The sequence below is a fragment of the Rosa chinensis genome, chromosome 3 (genome assembly GCF_002994745.2).
Source record: "Rosa chinensis cultivar Old Blush chromosome 3, RchiOBHm-V2, whole genome shotgun sequence".
Taxonomy (NCBI): domain Eukaryota; kingdom Viridiplantae; phylum Streptophyta; class Magnoliopsida; order Rosales; family Rosaceae; genus Rosa; species Rosa chinensis.
The window spans coordinates 19,918,874-19,937,504 of NC_037090.1; the positions used below are offsets into that span (position 1 = coordinate 19,918,874).

At 37.3% G+C, this 18,631-nt stretch overlaps 3 protein-coding genes and 1 non-coding gene across 7 annotated transcripts; all 4 read right to left on the reverse strand.

The window, feature by feature from the left end:
- Nucleotides 1-526: 526 nt before the first annotated feature.
- LOC112191990 (4'-phosphopantetheinyl transferase HetI) lies at nt 527-3,376 on the reverse strand. 4 transcript variants are annotated; one of them, XM_024331497.2, is made up of 9 exons: nt 3,217-3,376; nt 2,856-3,005; nt 2,600-2,777; nt 2,434-2,496; nt 2,233-2,334; nt 1,922-2,077; nt 1,311-1,430; nt 852-975; nt 527-731 (listed from the first exon to the last, which is right to left on the reverse strand). In XM_024331497.2, exons 2-9 carry the CDS (start codon nt 2,969-2,971, stop codon nt 619-621), a joined length of 972 nt encoding a protein of 323 aa, XP_024187265.1. In that variant the 5' UTR covers nt 2,972-3,005; nt 3,217-3,376; the 3' UTR covers nt 527-618. The 4 variants fall into 4 exon arrangements, with proteins under 4 accessions (XP_024187265.1, XP_024187266.1, XP_040372099.1 ...); XM_024331498.2 differs by having other exon boundaries at nt 2,856-3,002; nt 3,217-3,373; XM_040516165.1 differs by having other exon boundaries at nt 2,856-3,040; nt 3,217-3,334.
- Nucleotides 3,377-4,534: 1,158 nt separating this feature from the next.
- LOC112191989 (rho GTPase-activating protein 5) lies at nt 4,535-8,941 on the reverse strand. The gene is made up of 5 exons (XM_024331496.2): nt 8,125-8,941; nt 6,951-7,071; nt 6,506-6,625; nt 6,014-6,244; nt 4,535-5,453 (listed from the first exon to the last, which is right to left on the reverse strand). Exons 1-5 carry the CDS (start codon nt 8,547-8,549, stop codon nt 4,833-4,835), a joined length of 1,518 nt encoding a protein of 505 aa, XP_024187264.1. The 5' UTR covers nt 8,550-8,941; the 3' UTR covers nt 4,535-4,832.
- A 2,499-nt stretch (nt 8,942-11,440) lies between these two features.
- On the reverse strand, nt 11,441-13,934 carry LOC112191604 (probable small nuclear ribonucleoprotein G). Its single transcript, XM_024330970.2, has 4 exons — nt 13,797-13,934; nt 13,637-13,659; nt 11,836-11,957; nt 11,441-11,732 (listed from the first exon to the last, which is right to left on the reverse strand). Exons 1-4 carry the CDS (start codon nt 13,829-13,831, stop codon nt 11,670-11,672), a joined length of 243 nt encoding a protein of 80 aa, XP_024186738.1. The 5' UTR covers nt 13,832-13,934; the 3' UTR covers nt 11,441-11,669.
- A 145-nt stretch (nt 13,935-14,079) lies between these two features.
- TRNAP-CGG lies at nt 14,080-14,151 on the reverse strand. The gene has a single exon. It is a non-coding gene; the product is annotated as a tRNA-Pro (tRNA).
- Nucleotides 14,152-18,631: the final 4,480 nt, after the last annotated feature.

Genomic DNA, 18,631 nt, shown 5'->3' on the forward strand with positions numbered 1-18,631 from the left:
GAGTGAAATCAAAATGAAGTGGATTAACTGAAGTGGCTGTTTTTGCTTCAGTTTATATCACTTAATAGGTTTTGGCTATTCAAAACAATGCCAGGATAGGGAGTCTCTGCACTGGTTCTTGGGAAGAGGTAACTGGTTTTTTGCAGTCGAGAGCAGAAGCCATTCTTCATGGACTGCCCTGTTAGTCTGTTACAAGAGTGTCACACTGTCACTCACAAGGTTACCTTCATGTTAACATTTGTATTCATGATGATTTTTTAACTGGAAGCCTCAAAAATCATGGCATAGATGCAGAATCACCCTTCATACAAGAATATTATCTTCCGTTTTGGGAGGTTTTGGGATGCTTCAGGTGTCGGTAATATATCCCCATCCTTTTGGCCGAAAGGTGTTGCATTTTTCAAATGCCTTGCAAGTCCAAACCTCATACCGAATAGTATACTTTTCCAGGGACTTTTCAAATTAAGACGAAAAAAAAAAAGTTGCATTTCTCCACTGTACTAACAGAGATGAGAGATGGGTATGATGGGTACACTGACCAATGAAGGAAAGAATTTGTCTATTAATTGCTAGTCTATGGCATGATTTCATATGAACGATAGAATCACTTATAAACAATCAATAAGTCAATCCACCTATTGGTACAACAGGATCAGTTCCTATAACACATTCATCTTCAACAAGTGGGATCGTTCTTCGCGCTGTCAATTTTATGGGAACATTTCCTTTTCCTGCATATGGTACAATACAACTGTGACAACTTTTTTGACGATTTCATTTTAATCCATACAAAAACAAAAATATATATATAAATAAATAAACCTCTTAGAGAGGAAAAGAAGGAAAGATACCTATAGTGTTATGTTTTTCCATGCAAATGGCACCATAATGGGAACCAGCCAACTCTAGAGGCAAAAACTGCCAGTTCTTTGTAAGATCTTCAGAGCCAAGAGACTCGACACTTATTTCAGATATCTAAAACATATTGAAAAGTAAATGAGAGGGCGGCCGAAACTTCTCAAAGAGGATGCAAATTACATACTATGATCAACACTCTGGACCAGAAGTAATTTGTCTAGGGCTGGGAATATCTTAGTGACATAAAGCATTAAAAAATCTAGAACAATGAAACAATCAGTCAACCATAGTATGTCTACACTACTTGATACCTGCTCAACAATCTCAAACCCAAATTGTAGCTTACTAAACAACCATGTTTAACTGTTGATTCCACATCAAATGTATTATGAGTTTGACAACTATGGATGCCTCACTATATTGCAATAAAATGTTTCTAGTCTCTGACATACCTGAGAATCCAATTCCTCAGATAGAGGAATGCCTCTCCTAGCTGCAGCCTTCAATCTAATGGTAAAGGTCTTAAAAGGTGAAGCAGAGAAGCCCCTCCCCAATGCTTTCACATATGCCTCCTAAATGAGATCCATGGTAATAAAAGAAAGCTTTAGAATAACATAAAACGTGGGTCACAATAATCAACGAAGAGAACCTATGCATTTTTTCAGGGCATTATTGATACTATTTTCCGTAGACTACAAAGAAAACTCTTAAGTAAAGGATTTGGACAGTGAACTGGAAATCACGCTTATAGCCTGTATCTCATAAAACTTATAGAAATAGTGAAACACAAATCCAAAGCACCCATTTTATTTGGCATAGAAACATATCAAATGTATCCTTAATACATTTATTCCACAGAAGGAAAAAAAAGATGTTTAAGTGGGGCGTTTATTACCGATGTGGGTGCACAAAAGCTTTTAGTAAACATCGACAGTATAACAGTTTAAAACTTCCCATATACACCCAGGAGAATGTAACATTTATGTATTGCATTTCATACAACTCTTAGAATGTATTGGAGTCTAACTCGATGCATTATCAATGTTGAAGCCATCTAACAGACCTTGAGAGTCCACAGTTTAAGGAACTGCTGCCGCTGAACTTCAATGTCTGAGATAGAAGTTAAATGTTCCACTTCATGAGTAGAGAAGTATCGTTTGGCAAAAGCTAGAATATGGTGCTTCAACTTTCGCTGTTTCTCTTCCACATCGATACCGATCTGTAAATATAGGAATCAAATCACATCAGTTCAAAAACATTATCTTTTCACCAACAATATGCACATAAAATATATGTACTTGAATTATCCACACATACGATTAAAGAATCAAGATTAAAAAAAGTTATGGCCCCTTGAGCGTTCAAAATACTTACTGGTGAATCAACAGCTACTCCACAAGCTATCAAGGAAGAAGTGTGTGAGATGTTGAATTGCAGTGCAGGTGGCTGCCAGTGATCTGCAATTTGCCAGTCTACCTACTCAAATACGCTATAACAAAGATTACAAAGTGCACCCACAAACTGAAAAACAAAAAGATAGCAATCAAGCATCAATGTAAAGAAAAAGAAACATACCTCAGGCTTCCCATAACCGTTCTTTTTAAAGTTCAATGACCTCGGATCAACTCTATCGTTTGTCTGATCTAGTATTCAACAACAGTGTTTAGACATCCACTTCCAACCACACAAACAACATAACTAGTCACGTTCTAACTTGCAGAAACAAAATGAGAGCACCTACATATCTAGCAATGGTAGTCCGAACCAACGCACGGGCCAGCAGGGCTCTCTTTCGGAGCTCATCGCCGCGCATTCGCAGCACATTTGTCTTCTCACAAGGTGAGAGAAGCTCAAAATACCGTTTCAAAAGGGTTTCACTCTTCACCTCCTCAGGTAAAACATACCACAAATGACTCTCCCTACAAAACCCATAATTTCTAAGATAACAATCTGACAAATCAGTCACTACAATTGAACATTGTGTGGTAAATACATACATTCGAGTTGGGAGTTGAACAGGTAACAGAGTTGAAGAAGGAACAGAGCAAAAATGGCTTTGGAGGCCATGAATATTCATAATTCTGAAAAAGGCTCTGCGTCTGAATAAAAACATGCATACTACCAATCTGGGACACTTGAACGCACTTCTGTCATGGAAAGTTTCAAGATTTAATATGAAATTCTAATAACAAAGCAAAAACAGAAACTGGGTAAGCAGGGGGCAGATCGCAGAGCTCAGCTTTACTGCTGAAGATTGGAAAGTCAGAAAATTCAAAAAAAAAAAAAATGGAGCTTTCAGAATTCAGATTAAGAAGAAGAGAAGAAGCCGAGGAGGAGGAGAGGGAGAGAGAGAGATACCTGGAGCTCGGAGACCTTTGAGAGGCTTCTCAGAAACAACGAATTTGCTAAGACGATGAAAGCGATAAGAGGGCAAGCTGGAGACTAGGGATCGTCGATGCCCACTTTGATTTGAAAGAATGGACACTTCTTGGCTTTTTTTTTCTCCGAATCAAATTGTAATTTTCTTAATTTCCAATTTTTATCGTAATTTTCTCATTAATTTTCAATTTTTATTTGGACATGAATTATTCTCTTATTCGCTCATATTATTACGAGTTTTCTAGTATCATCACAGTCGTGCCCAATTTACACCTCTAAATAAGATATCTTAAGTTCGATTCAAGCATGACAGACCAGTTATTGTCGTATGAATATTTCTAAACTAATTTCCACTTAAAAGAATACGTTTGTTTGTCGGGACTAAGTGCCTTATCGCCTTATGTTAAACTAGAAGTCTTAATCGATTTTTGATCAAATGATTTCATTCATGCGGAAGTGTTACAGGTGGTATGAACGATACAAACAGGAGCCGCTATTGACCCACTAATAACGTCAGACCAAAGGGTCCGAACAAGGACTTCCGAAAAGAAGCTAAATCTCCGGTACACCATGAGGCCGGAACGATGGTCACACAGACCAAGAAGACTCAAAAAACCGACAGAGTGCCAACAACATTGGTAAGAACACGTCGGCATACCAACTGGGTAGCGTCTTTGAACCCATGAAGGAATAACATATGCTCGAGTCAACTCCTCCTCCTGAGTAGTGAATACACGAGATAGAGGCGGGTGAAAACCGTCATCACTCAATCAGCGGTGTCTTGTAATGAGCCAACAAACATGATCAATCGATCACAAAGGATCGGACAAAGACAAAACAGAAAAAAACACAGAAACTAAAAAACAAAACTAGAAAAAACGGAGATCAGCAACACTCCTGGGCCACAAACCCAGAAACCAGACCAACAACTATTGCCTCCAACCACCATGACCACCATCCTTAAGCACCTCCGCCGTTCTTCCACTAATCGATTTGGACTGTGTTTGATGACAAGGAGTATAAAAATAAATGGTACCGGATACCACATGTTTTCCATTTCAGCCTCCTTAGGTGGTGTTAACTTGAGTATTTCACTTTGAAATCTAAACTAACACCTACTTGCTGGTGTCAATAAGGGATTTTAAGTTCGACTCAAAGAGGACCAGTTATTATCCTGTGAAAATCACTAATAATTCAATTTGCACTTCATAAGAACTGGATGGATTTTGCAAAACTAATAAGAGTTGGTCGATCATCGGATAGGGGTATTATTGCCATCAAGAGAGTTTCAAGTCGGTGAAACAAGAAGTTTCCAATATTTTATAGAATCTCCAGGCCAAAGGTGTATCAATCCACGTCAACTTAGCGGATATAAGAGGCAGGAGGGGTTCATAATCCATTTGAAAAACAGGAAATGTTAGAATGGGTTAGGCAACAGGGTTAAGAACATCATCCAGAAACAAATGTAAAGCACACATTATATCATACAGACATACACATAAACAACATTTTCACAAGGGAGAAAGGAAAACTTGAGAGGACCTGTGTCACCAATGGGCAGTCTCCCAACACCCAAAAGCGGCACCATACACCCTTCAACGCCAACCTTCAGCGATATCTGTCCTCGAATTTATGCGGCTAAGAATCCCAGTTCTCTTGCTCTTGTCTCCAGGCCCGACAATTTGAACCATTAGCTGCTCAGTGACCTTTGATCCCTTCTTCAGATTTGAAACGCTTGGTTGACTCTTCCAAACGTTTGTCTGAGCCTCTCTACCCTGACCTGTTATGCCATCCTCTTGGAGCCCATTTGTTAAAGAGCTGACTTGGGATACAACCTCACAAGGACAATTATCAACTACAGACCAATTTCCTCCGGGGATCATATATTTGATAGAAGAGAGGAAATTCTGGGATCCACTTTCAGCTGTAGGTTGACTAGGTTCATCTTGTAAAGTGCGAGGGGGGCTCTGTAAAGCCGGTTCTTCGGCAACAAATACATTCTCCTCTTCATTTTCCTTGTTAGCCTCCTTATTAGTCTCTTCGAGATATGGTTGAAAAGTGCTTTGGTGCTCATCCTCATCAGAAGGCTCAAGGCGTGGGACAGGAGCTGTTTCCACCATAGACTCTTCTCTCTCTCTTAGTGTCTTGACTATAAGAGTCTTGAGGAAATTCATCACTTGGACTGCATACATCAATGCAGTCAAAGGATCTACCATCTGTGATAAACAAAAGTTACAGGGAACTGTTACTAAACCATACTTGAGTAGAATAATGGATTAAAATATAACAATATATTCAAGGGAAACCCTTAACATTTGACAATATACGATTATCACATCAGAACCGAAATGCTAACTGATAAAGGATACTGGATACAGAGATTATGACTGCCTAGTTATCAAGTTAAGGGTGATTTTTCCTAGGTGATTCATTACAAGATTGGACTTATTTGATGTCATCTAGAACATGTTGAGTAAGTACTAGAATAACCAAGGGTTGCAATATTTTCCCTCAAAGTAGCACGTCTTCTTATCCCTTTCTCATTAATTCTCTATATATGAACTTTAGATATAACAATTGATCGCCTAAAAAATAAAAGAAACTGCATGCAAAGATGATGATACTATCATATATGAGCTCACATTATGAATCCATCCCAACTATATACAACGTGTTGGCATGGATGTCATTATTCAATAACTAAAATTTGCAGATTTATGGTTTCCCTTTCTCTGTTTCTTTTTATTAAAACTTTAGTAGTGTAATATTCACTCACTTGAGTCATGTTTGGTGCAAAGACCATGGCAATGTTGCGTGCATTCATCTTGTTCAGGTGTTCCATCTGTGCAACATCAGCCATTAGGTTTACTGCCCAATCCAATAATGCAGCTTCTGTTGGCGGAAGAAGCCTAACAAGTTGAGCACACTCCTCTTCTGTCTGCGACTGCATTACCTGCTCTGGTGAGAGAGAGTCCAATACAGCAGTTGGGAGTTCTCTAAACCAAGCCTGCAAAAGCACCAGGACATCAAATATCATGTTAGCAAGTCAAACTATGAAAGTTCAGAACAACAAGTTCACCTTAGGTTAATTGGGGGAGGAAGGCCATGGAGCAGGTACAGCCCATTAACCATAATCTTTGAGTTTGGTCAATGGATGGCATGTTCCATAAACCATAATGCATACAGATTCTTAATTCCAGAATAAGAAATGACAACAAATGGGATAAACAGAAGAAAGAGTAGTCATGAACATATGGAAATGCCTGACCTTAATAAGACCTGCTAAACAGTGCATGTCAACACCCTCTGGTATTATTCCCTTGTTTAATTGGTCCCTGACATACTCTTCCTGACTGTTCTCGCCATTAATTCTGAAGATTCCTTCTGCCTGCATGAATAACTTGTAAGCTTCAGTTTTCATTCCAGTTAGCTTAAGCTAATACCAAATTGCTAACTTCAAACTTGTCATGAATCATTGAGTCTCATAAATCACCCTATTATGTGTTAATGGGTTACTTTAGTTTGTTACAGCATATTATTCTTTAGTTTGTTGAGCTTTACATTCGAATTAGTTTGAGGCTTTGAGCTATATCATAAGCAGCAAGCAGCAATTTTCAAGAAATCTAAAATTTCTGTACTTAAACAGTGTAGTTTTATAATTACATTCTACCCTTGGCATGCAGAAAGAAAGAAGGAAAAGGATAAATGGTCACCTGCAGACCCCCCTGCGCATATAAATGTCTCTGCATCAAGATGAGTATTGTGGGGACACTGTTTCCTCTAGCATCAAATGATAGCTGCATGGACTCTGTGGAAACCCCGAAAACATTTGCACTGGAGATGAACACAATGTCAATATAGCACTATTACCTTAAATGTCATAAGGCTGTTAAACTGAAACATGGAAACAAGTATGCAAGGCTGCAAGCATGCAACAAATTAGAGTATTTTATCACTAAAGAACCTAGGGAATCCAGTGCCTACTTTAGTTTTACTCGAGCAAACATAGGGAATCAACTCCAACAAGCTACACAAACAAGCACAGACATATCGCATTAGTTAAATAAAAAATCAATGTACAGAGCATCTGACATCCCATTTATAGAAAAAGAAAAATGCCTGACACATCCAATGCTTCGTCTCTAAATCATTAAGAAATAGACCAAAGGCTCTGGCAACACAAACCAGTATTCTATTAATCTTACTTGAGCAACAGAAAGGCCCAACTCAGTAACTCATAACAATCCAAAAATCTCCTTAAAATATGCGGAACCAACGTTTTCCAAGCCTCAGAAAATATAACCATATCAAAGGTACACAGAAAACTGGCATCAAGTGGTTGCAGCTTGATACGAATCATACCACACTAACTAAGCTAAGATTATTGATGGCCCAAAGTACAACAATTGGTCAAGTTTTTTTGGAAAACAAAGCTTGCTTAGAGCAGAATCTAGTACACCAAATACCAGCAATCAAGCAAAGAATAATAATGTCATGTGCCAACACAAACGAAGAAAACGAAGGATTTAATATTCAAAAGCTCCAGCCAGGCACAAGAACAAAATGCTTCTGAATTTGGGTTTTCCCTAGAAAGCCAATGCAGCTTAAAACCAATACAGAAAACACAATTTGATACCTTTATCAGCAAACCAACTAATGAAAACCCTAACACAGGTTTCCCTAGCCAAATTCATTGTTCATCAAAAACAATGAAACCAACCACTATATGCAACCATAACAACATTTCAAGAAAGATAAAACTAACCCAATTGTGAAAACCCATAATATACTCTAACAAGTTGATAGAAACCCAACAACACAATTCTAATTTCCATGAAAGAAAAGAAGCAAAACCCATCAATCAAGAGCCCAGAAATTGCAACAGACCTAGCACTAGGAGCTCTCCTGGGAACCTCAGGCTCAAGCTCAACCGGCAAACCCAGAAAGCCATTGAACCGATCAAAGGTGACATGGGCAACATGCCTCACATTGGAAGGCCACCCAATCTCCATGTTGGAAAGCTTAGCTCTCTCGGCCCCAGTCCCAGTAGTACTGCACCCAATCAAAGATTTCCTAAAAGCAGCCACAAGAAGCGTCAAGAGCGACAGCTGATCTCCCTCTCTGTCTCTCTCGCTCCTCTTCCTCTCTTCTTCTTCTTGTTCCTCCTCCTCTGAACTCAAATGGGCTTGCAGGCTCTCACCTACGGAAGGACTGGTAATAAGGGCATGTGGGTATGGGCCATCATTACTTGTGGGTGGGGAAGAGCTTGAAGGTGAAGGGAAGTGAGATGGGGATTGGAGTACCTCAGTCATGGTGACCAAGATAGCAATTTTGGGGTCGAGGAAACAATCAAAGACTCAATCTTTTTCACTAAATTAATCCCAAATTGACTAAATTTGGGACCTTGCGAAAGACCAATCCTTGGGATGTGAATGTTGAGTAGAGTTGGATTCAAGGAAAGGTCCCGGATGGTGAGACGTGACTGTCATCACTTTCTTGATTTCCCCTCTTAGCTTTTTTTAATGCAAAATTCTTGGCTGGCTATGATTTGAGAGTTGAAGAAGCAATGAGAAGTGGTAGGTTGAGATGGGTATATGAGTAGAGAGAAGGATAGAGGAGGCTTGTGGAATTGTTTAAGGGGGAGGCTTCCAGGACAAAGAGGGAAAAAGATGAAGAGGTGGGTTGGGTGGAGTTTCCACTTAAGAGCAAAGTCATCACCATTTATATATATAATCTCATTTGTGAATGGAGGTGTTGAGCTTCTATTGGCTTAGGTATGGAGGGAGCCTATGAGGGATTTGACGCTTTTTTTTTTGCAGTCACTAATATTTTTCCATTCTTCTATGGTAGCCAATCAACTCTGGTCCCCTTACCCTTGTATATGCCATATGTTGAGACAAGATCTCTCTCTTAAACTTGACGCTTATAGAAAAAGAAATATTTTTTTGCCTAGTCCAAAAAATGTTCAAGTTAATTATCTTGTTTTCAATCTTAGTCACTAGTATTAAGTTTTGTCAAAATTGTTTCTACAATCGAATCCAACGTAATTTACAGCTACTTATTTGAGATTTTCTCTTATTATTCTGATATATTAAAGTTTACATTAATAAACTTTAGAAATTAATCGTGAAATGTTTCCCAATTGAATGACCGGCAACAGAAATTTCATTTCATTGTCACCTCAGCCTCCTTTATACCCTCCTCATTAATAAAGGGTATCATATATTGTTCATGACATTAAAATCACGTGAATACCAACTACTATGTAAAGACATTGCACCAAATATCACCAAAGTCTTACATGAGATGAAATTGAGGCAATTTGGCACACGCACATCTCTATGTTGCGACTTTGGAAGTATCAGAAATGATTTTGTTTTGTCTCTTGTAGATTAAGGTGGAATGACAGGTCATATTAACATGAGTTTAAAGAAAAAGAAAGGTTATTTACCTACAACCATCATCTGATTATGACATCTGAGGACTGAGGGTCAAATCACTTCTAACCCCATTCATTCTGGCAGCTTTTGTGCTTGTGAGTTACAAGCATTTTATCCTAACAACATAATTACTAAGCAAATTAACCCAATTGTGTCGAAGTAAAGTCAATGTGAGTATTTCGGAAATTGCTCCAAACCAAATAAATATTGTCATGCTATTAATCTGGATTATGTTTCAAACTAGAATCTATACCATTACCGTTGAAAGATGCATATTGATACTATGGAAAGCCAAACCGTCGACTAGAAGAAGTTTCATTCTCAGTGAAATAAGAACGTTCTCTTTGCATAAGAGCACCTTTATCCTCAACGGATACATTAAGTTTTGCTTTCACAAGTCACAATGTGTGCAAAGTAGTAGGGGAGGAAAAAGAAGAAACGATCAATCCATGTAAAGCAGGCTTAACACATATGAGAGCGGTTTTGATTCTTCAATAATATAGTGTACTTGTCCCAATCTTTATACAAAGAAACACAAAAAGAAGAGAAGGGAATAATGGGCCGCCTCATGAACATGAAGAGTAGGAATAAGCAACAGCCAAGTAGAAGACAAGCAAGGAGTTGTCTATGCTTAACAATACAGATTCTTCTCTTTTTCGCCACCTACAAGCTCAAGCAATTGGTCATTTTAAAAGGCGACCCTTGTGATTTGGGACCATTCCTTCATTATACATCTGCTTTTCTGGCATAGTTACGTTAACATGTTACAGTATTTTTAGTAACTTTTCATATTGAAGTTGTCAGTAAGAACATAACGTAGTATTTGGCAAGAGAATATCATTTTTGAAGCAAAACCCAAAATTATATGTCCAAGAGAATTTTAGACACGACCGATCAAGAGTTTAAAATTTATGGTTTAGTGTTCATGAATTTTACGATTTTCCTGATTCTCTTGGATTATGATTAAGGATAGTATAAACTTTCATTCTCATGACAACACCGATGTAATCAAGCACCTATCACATGTGTTTCTCACATGTCTTCGATGAGAAGCACATGTTAATAAAGGAAGATTCATTGGTTTAATGCTACTTGGAATCCACGCTTGGACAGCATTAAGTTGTCGTTGCCTTTCAGGCCTTTGTGAGAGAGAAGATGTATTGATCAACCAACACAAAAAAGAAAAAAAGAAGCAGACCTTGAGTAGTTGAGTTGTTCAATCAGACTGAAAAAGAAGCCTTTATAGTTGAGTTGTTCTACCATGATTTGCACCTTCAAATTCAAAATGGACATGGCGGGCAACCGTCAGTTGTTTCATTCTATGCCCAAAAGAGCTTTTCCCATGTAAACGGTAATCTCTCTGAGGTCTTCGCTTTCTCTTCTTGACTGGGGCACAATCGAAACACTCCCCAAAAAGGGTTACTAAAGAGGGTTTGCCGAGTCCTCTGGGACATTGCTTTTACAGTATCTTTGTTCAACACGAGCTCCTAAGCTCATACAGTATGAATGAAGGATATATATCTCCATAAAAAATCAAGGTGTTCTTCAGCCTTGTGGTCACCAGCACATCGTCAGATACACTAGGACTCTTGCATTGTATTGTTCAGGATACACCCTGAAGCAGGAGAATGGTAACAACAACTTGGGCAAAACTCTGCATTTTCTTTTATTATTAGCATGCAAAAATGAACTGCTTCACATGCTTGTGGACAAGCTTAGGACTAACAATGAAAAAGAAATGAAAAGGCAATAGCTCATCCACATTAGCAAACGCTTGCACAAAGCTAAGATGCATTCAAAGTCAAAGCAGCAGCATTACCACATTTTGTATCTTACACCCAATTAACTGCTATTCCATATAGAACAACAGAATTACATTCATCACAATCTGCTTGGTGGCAAGGGTGATATAGAATTCACCTCACCATCATAACAAAGTTACAGAGTTTCCCTTTGCATCCTACATCCAGATAAATTTTTTAAAAACAAAAACTACTGCATTTTGGCCACAGGTTCAAGTGCTTCAACTGTAACCACACTGTTTCCTCTGATCACCTGCAGCAATATAATTCAACATTAAGCAAACTTAAGTACCCTCAACAATTATTAGGATAACTATAAAATCAACAAAGAAATGGAGAACAAAATTGGTACATACCACCATGCCTATGTCGGTCTTTTCATCACCATTCACTTCTACAGTGTTATCAACCACCAGATTCATGAACTGGTCAAATCCACGCAAGGTTCCAATAATCATTCGGTTTGCATTTAGCTTGACTGCAATACAAAACACAAGTTAGGTCAACAGTTTAGAGATTCTAGTAGCTTCAAAAGAAAGGAAATAATGTCAGACTGATGTTTTAGCATCAAGGAATTGTCTGTAGTTCTAATACCTAAGGACTGACCTTCTAACCCCTATATACCCTTCAACTTAAAAAGGATCTACAGAAAGCTAGAAACTTTCATATTTGAGACGAGAAAGTAACCAAAGAGTAGCAAAAAATTTGGCACCACCTTCCATTCACCCAAACATTGTAGACGGACATTTTAGTGATAGTTAAAAACTAGAAAATAGAAAATGCCAAGGCACCATTTAGAGAAACAAAGGGGTTCATACCATCATGGTCATCACCTATAAAATATAATTTAATTTTCTATTTCCACAAAACAATTGCTTCTTAAACATTTTCAACTGCAAAACTACAAAGTGCATAAATGATTTAGAAAGGAGTCACAAGTCACCAATTGGTCATGTCATGCAAAGAAAAGAAAAGAAAGTCATAAAATAGTTGCGAGCAAAAAAAATTTAAAAGAGACTCAGAAAGAAGAAATACATGAGTAAAAAGACAAAAAAAAAAAGGATCCTTAGTACTAGATACTAGGACAGAAAAATTCTCATGTGCTTCACATGTGTTGTTTAAATCCTCACTTCTTAACAAAAATTATAAATGACAGAACAAAAATCGCCAAACTTTTCATTTTTCGTTGGTTCATCAAAGTAGACACAAAATTAATCAAAAATACCGAGAAAAAACTCATGTTGATAAGAATAAGTCATTACCAAATATAAAAAGATGACTTGAAATAGGGATAAAAATCATTATGATTTGTTTGTTCCTGAAAATCTTTTATCACCTAGACTTCGGAGAGAATTTCGAATTCTAATTTGTTTCAATTCTAGGAATAGAAATGATATGCATGAAAATTCAGCATTGGGGAATGGGAATAAGGTAAACAGTCAAGTTTTGGATAAAAGCAAAGGATATCAAAAGAAACTTATTAAATTAAAGTTATTTCTGTGGCCCAATTAAAGGAAAAGGACAATTGAGAACACAATCGCTTTCATAACTCTGCTCTTTTATAGACACCTAGCTTCATAACAATTAAATCCCTATGACCCAAATCAACTTGAATATGGATCAAAAAGTATATCAGCAAGTGCAAAACTCATGCTGTAAACATTTACTTGGGCCGGGCTAACATATTTTTTACTCGCATGCTGGTACCATTTCATAGTTTCCAGAAAAAAAACAAATTAACACAGCATCTGGATCCGAATCTACAAAGACCTTATCAATGGTAACCTAAACTTGACCAACATAACTAAGCCAAATAAAGACCTTAGTTGAATGACTTGAATCACATGCATAAACCAAACACAAAAACCTAGCCGGAAAACATGACTAATGCAATTACATTTATACAAAGGAATCTGTATCAAAACCATTATAACAACACTAACAAGATTATGTGATTCACTTTAAGGAGATACTGGTTTTCTGTAAAATTCATAGTTTGAGCCAAGAAAGAAAGCCAATCCGAAGCTAAACTTAACGCCCAGTCCTAACTCATAGGCCATGCCACGAAATATGAACAAATTTCAGCAGCCAAATAGTGCGATAAGGCAAATCCAGTAAAGTAAGGAAAGGGAAGCGAAAAGAGCATAGTGAACTTACTTTGAAGCTTCTTGTCCATGTACCTGTGAAAACGAAGAAGAAGAAATTGAATTGATTAGAATCGAATCTAAAAGAGTAGATGCAGCGACGAAGATGAAATCGAACTGAGAAAATAGAGCAGGAGAGAGAGAGAGAGAGAGAGAGAGAGAGAGAGGCTTACTTCTTGAGATCCGGGGGCTGGCCTGACCTGCTCATGGTGAAGGATTAGAGAGAGAGAGAGAGGTTTTGGGTGAGGAAGGTTTCGACTTTCAGCAAAACCCTAGACACTGCGATTTCTGGTCTCCTCGAAAATAAGAGGAATTAGATCTTGTAGTTTTGTATGAGCAGCCTGGCCAGGAGAGAGCCCAAACCAAATCCACAATGTAGGTTGGGCTTCGAAAAAGAGCCCACGATTTTTTTTTAAAAAGCAAAAAATAAAAAAGCCCACAATATGCACTATCGTGGGGGTGTTGCGAGAATCGAACTCGCGACCTCTCGCACCCGAAGCGAGAATCATACCACTAGACCAAACACCCGCTGTTGATCATTATCGAGCCTACAGGTAGTTTTGTTTAATATCAGCTTAAGCGTTTTTGACACAGCAACATGTCATATTCAGAAAATGGTTCGACTGTAGTGTTATTTTCTATTCTTTTTTTTTTGACATGGAGAAACCTAAATTTTTACTCACGCTATCAAGCTTAGAATAGTATGTCAATCTAACTTGCAAACTCCGGACAGTATTAGGATAAATAGATAGCATCAGTTAAATTTGTTTTAACATGGTTGCATTATTTTAACATTTGGTAATACCACACAAATTTTTTACACAACAAAGCAAACATCGTGTATATCTTGAACTAACTTAACCCCTATACCCGTCTCATTTTTAAGCTAAGTCTCATGATAATTAAGATTCTAAAAATAAGGTATTAATTTCAAACATTTCAAAGCATTGTGTTAAGTTTTAAGTTTAGATGTTGATGGATGACGCCATCTCTTATAAAGAAAACTTCACAAATACAGCATAAACTTGACATATATTATTGCATTTACAACCATGTGTTTATGAATGAATTGACAAATATGGAAAAAATATTGCTCCCATCTATTAAACCTGGTAGTTTTGGTCCTTCACTCCTTCCCAATATGGTTCCTTTTATTCATCAAACTTATAGTTTTCAAAGAAATTATGCCACAAATATGATTAACAAAGCAATTCTGAGATCGTTAAGACATTGATAGATGAAGAACACCAGTATGCCTACTTGAACTAGTTAATGAAGGCGGCAAAGAACGTCTACCCTTAAAATTGGACCTCTTATTATTATTTTTTTAATATAGATCTAGTGGATAATAATCTAAACTAATTCGTTGAATTTGATTTTGCAGAAAAATAAAATTGTCAAAAAGTACGGTTCAGAGGTACAAATCATTCTCCAAATCTTGGTCAAATTGTTATCCAAATCCTAAGGTCCAATTCCATGTCTCCTAGTGGAGCTACTTGTATGCTTCCCATGTCAACTATGGCTTTGTTTTTGTGGTGGAGTATTTTCTCTTTTATTTTAGAAGGCAAGCCATCCTTTCTTAGTTTTATGGTTGCCGGAATAAGACTTCCTTTATAATGTGCTCCTCACATGTTGTTATCAAATTTGACTATTGTGAGCCAATAATAGTTGGAATTGTAACACTTATTGTTCTTCATCATGTCTGATGTCAATTCTGAACTTATGAGCCTTTTAGTTCACAGAAGTTTGCCGTGAATAATGAGTAGTAGGTCTCGGTATCCCCGACTTCCGGACCAGAAATGATGTTCCGTAATTCGACTCTGTGTAGGGAAATTTTCACTCACTATTTCTCCTAATGTTTTACTTTTAACACATTGTGGAGCTGTACAAAATATCGCATAGACTTGTTCAAAAAGGTAGTTACTGCATATCTATTATTACAATAGTTACTGCAAATTGTAAGATGAATTTTTAATAAGATATAGTTTATTGTAATTTTTTTTAAATAATAGTTTATTGTAATTTTATAACCTAATAGTTTTTCAATAAATCAGAAACTTATAGGATGAACAAAGTAATTAGTAAGGTGGCAATAGCCACATCCTTAAGGTAAACAGAAAATAGTGAATGTTGGTACATATAGCTCTAGCGATAGGGTTCGTGATAAAAATGAAACTTTTGTTATTTTCTAAATCGGGAGAAAACAATAATTTTTATATTGGATCCCATATTGAATGATAAAATTTCTTTCTTAAATAAAAGATTGGAATTAACCAAAATAAAACATGAGGGGTGTTGCGAGAATCAAACTCACAACCTCTCGCACCTGAAGAGAGAATCATACCACTAGATTGAACACCCAACCTCAATAATGGAATTGAATAAACTAAAAAACTACTCATGGACATCTGCATATACGTAATGTGATCGATCAAAAACTTTAATTGTCGTTGTTGTATTGAATTATACAACTAGTGAGTAAAAATTTATTTTAGCCAAAAGAGTGAGTAAAAATTTATTTATGGTGTGTGCACACGTAGATTACTTATGAAAGCACTTTTAATACCAAATCAATAATTAAGATAAGAGAGAGCGTTAGAAGGACTGACAAAAGAAGAAGAAAAATATTATCATTACTAGATGAGACTAAGAATAAGACAATGATAGTTTTACACCCACAAGTAAGAAAATATGCGATTTTTTGTGCCAATGTGCATTGTAAGTAGAATTATTGTTCACTTATTATTTTTTTCTACAAGAAAAGAGACTTCATTAAGTCTCATTGCCAGAACAGCACATTATAATCAATCCCTATATGTTTGTATATATCCTAAATCAGTGGTCAAGCAATTAAGAGAAAATGAGTACCTCCACTAGTACAATGAAACTCAATTATTTTTGGAGCCTAAATGACTATAAAAAAGTCATTCCACACACATTAAAATAGCTTGAATCTTCATTCATCATTTCACTCAACTGTGGTACTCCAAAAAAAAAAAAAATTAACTTGGTGTAAATAACCCTATGCAAGCTAAGCTAGTCACAAGTTTGCTAGCAAAGACCACTCCCAAGAGAAGTAACTTGACAACAATAATTCGCAAGAGATTGCAAATGTGAAACCCTAAAGGATAGAGGCCCCTCATAAAGAACCAAGGTTGGGTCCAAAAACGAATATCACCCCAGCCTGCTTAGGGCACCCATATTGCTTTGGGCACCCTGACAGCTGTTGATACCCAAAAAAGTATGAGACATGCTTTATGTACATTTGAAGCTTGATGAGGAAATATACATGCAAAACTATCGACTAAACTAACCATGCCAAACTATCATCCCACGCATGTAGACCCAAGCCACAACCTGGCTTTTTAGGCTTGCAAAAGTGGGTGTGGTCTGGAAGGTTACGGAGATACGTAATGCTCGTCTATTGATTTAATGTCGTCGGTGATCTCGGTGTTGGGCCTGAAATCCAAGCTCAATAAATTAAATCAAGGATGAAATGGTGAACATGATAATTAGGCCAGCCTTTCTTTTAAAACCCAAGGCCCATATCAGAAAACCCAAACTTTTTCTTCTTCTTCTTCTTCGTTCAGTCTCACCTTTTTTCCCGCAGCAACCTAATATGCAGAGATCAAATCAAAATACTTAAGAATGATTGATTCCTTCTGCTAGTTAGTGAAGGAGATACCCTGTGACCAGTTAAGGAACATTCTCTTCTTCCTTAAACAATGCCTGTATAGTTTTCAACTCTCCTCGTCCACCTTGTTACATGTTAATGCGGTTGTCTCTATTGCAGCCATTGTCAATTGTTGTAGCAACTTTCACTTTCTCCCATTTCCTTATCTCTCAAGTAAGCACCACTTTTCTTAATTTTAGGGCAGGAATTGTGTATGGATTGAGGAGGAAATGTTTTATCCATCAAATTAAACTCTCTGAGTCACCACAACATCCTTCAACAAAGTTTACAAAAAATGAGATTTAGGACTAGAATAGGCATCTAGCACAATCTAGAAAAACTCATAAACACCTAAAGCAATCAAGCCTTCAAGCATAACCTAGCTCTTAGCCATTCCCCAAAGTCTTCCTTAACCTCAGATTTTCCTTGAAACCCCATATCCAAAGATCTTCCAATTCTCTCACTGAAATGTGTTTCTAGCTCTCACACCATACTTCATATTATAAAGCTCTATTCATTATATGAATCTCACACAAAGAGAGTGCCAAGACCACCTGCATATCGTTGCTCAGTTTCACCGTTCTCCACCACCAACCTACTGTTGGGTGTGTGGATTCGATTCCACATAGGATAAGGATTTGTTAATCCTTGATCAAAGAGGAGTTTTGACTGTTTCCTATCTGCTTACATAATCCTACTTGGTAATGGTTTCTATGTCTATTGGGAATAGGTTTCCAATGTCTTATAGGGTCTGGTTAGATATCTATAAATAGGGGCATAGGTTGTAGTAGTAGATCAAGTCTTTGAAGCATTAAATAGAGAGAGCAAGTGAGGTCTTGAGAGTTGGTGAGAACTTCTTGTGATAGATTCTTGTATTCTTGTTCGTGTATTCTTCTTCTTCTGTAGTGAAACCCAAGCAGCCAGGGGACGTAGGCAAAGTTCTTTACTGAACCTCGTTAAAAAGTTCGTGTGTTCTAGTTTGTTTTCTCGATCATTTATCTATATTGTTTTGCACTTGTCTGCTTCCGCAAGAGGAATTCTATGTCAAATCCCTAACTGAGTGGTATCAGAGCTTAGGCTCTAGAGTGGAAACAATGAGCATAGAAGACTTTGAGAATAGGGTCCATAAGTTCTACGGTAACGACTTTAGTCTATGGAGGCCACAGATTGAGGACTACCTGAATATGAAGAAGCTTGCTAAGACTTTAGATGGCAAGCTCCCCAAAGATATGAAGGAGGAAGAATTTGTTGAGATGGATAGGATGGCCCTTGGAGCTATTCGACTATCATTTTCGAATGACGTACGACGATTTGTTATCAAGGAGACTACGTTGA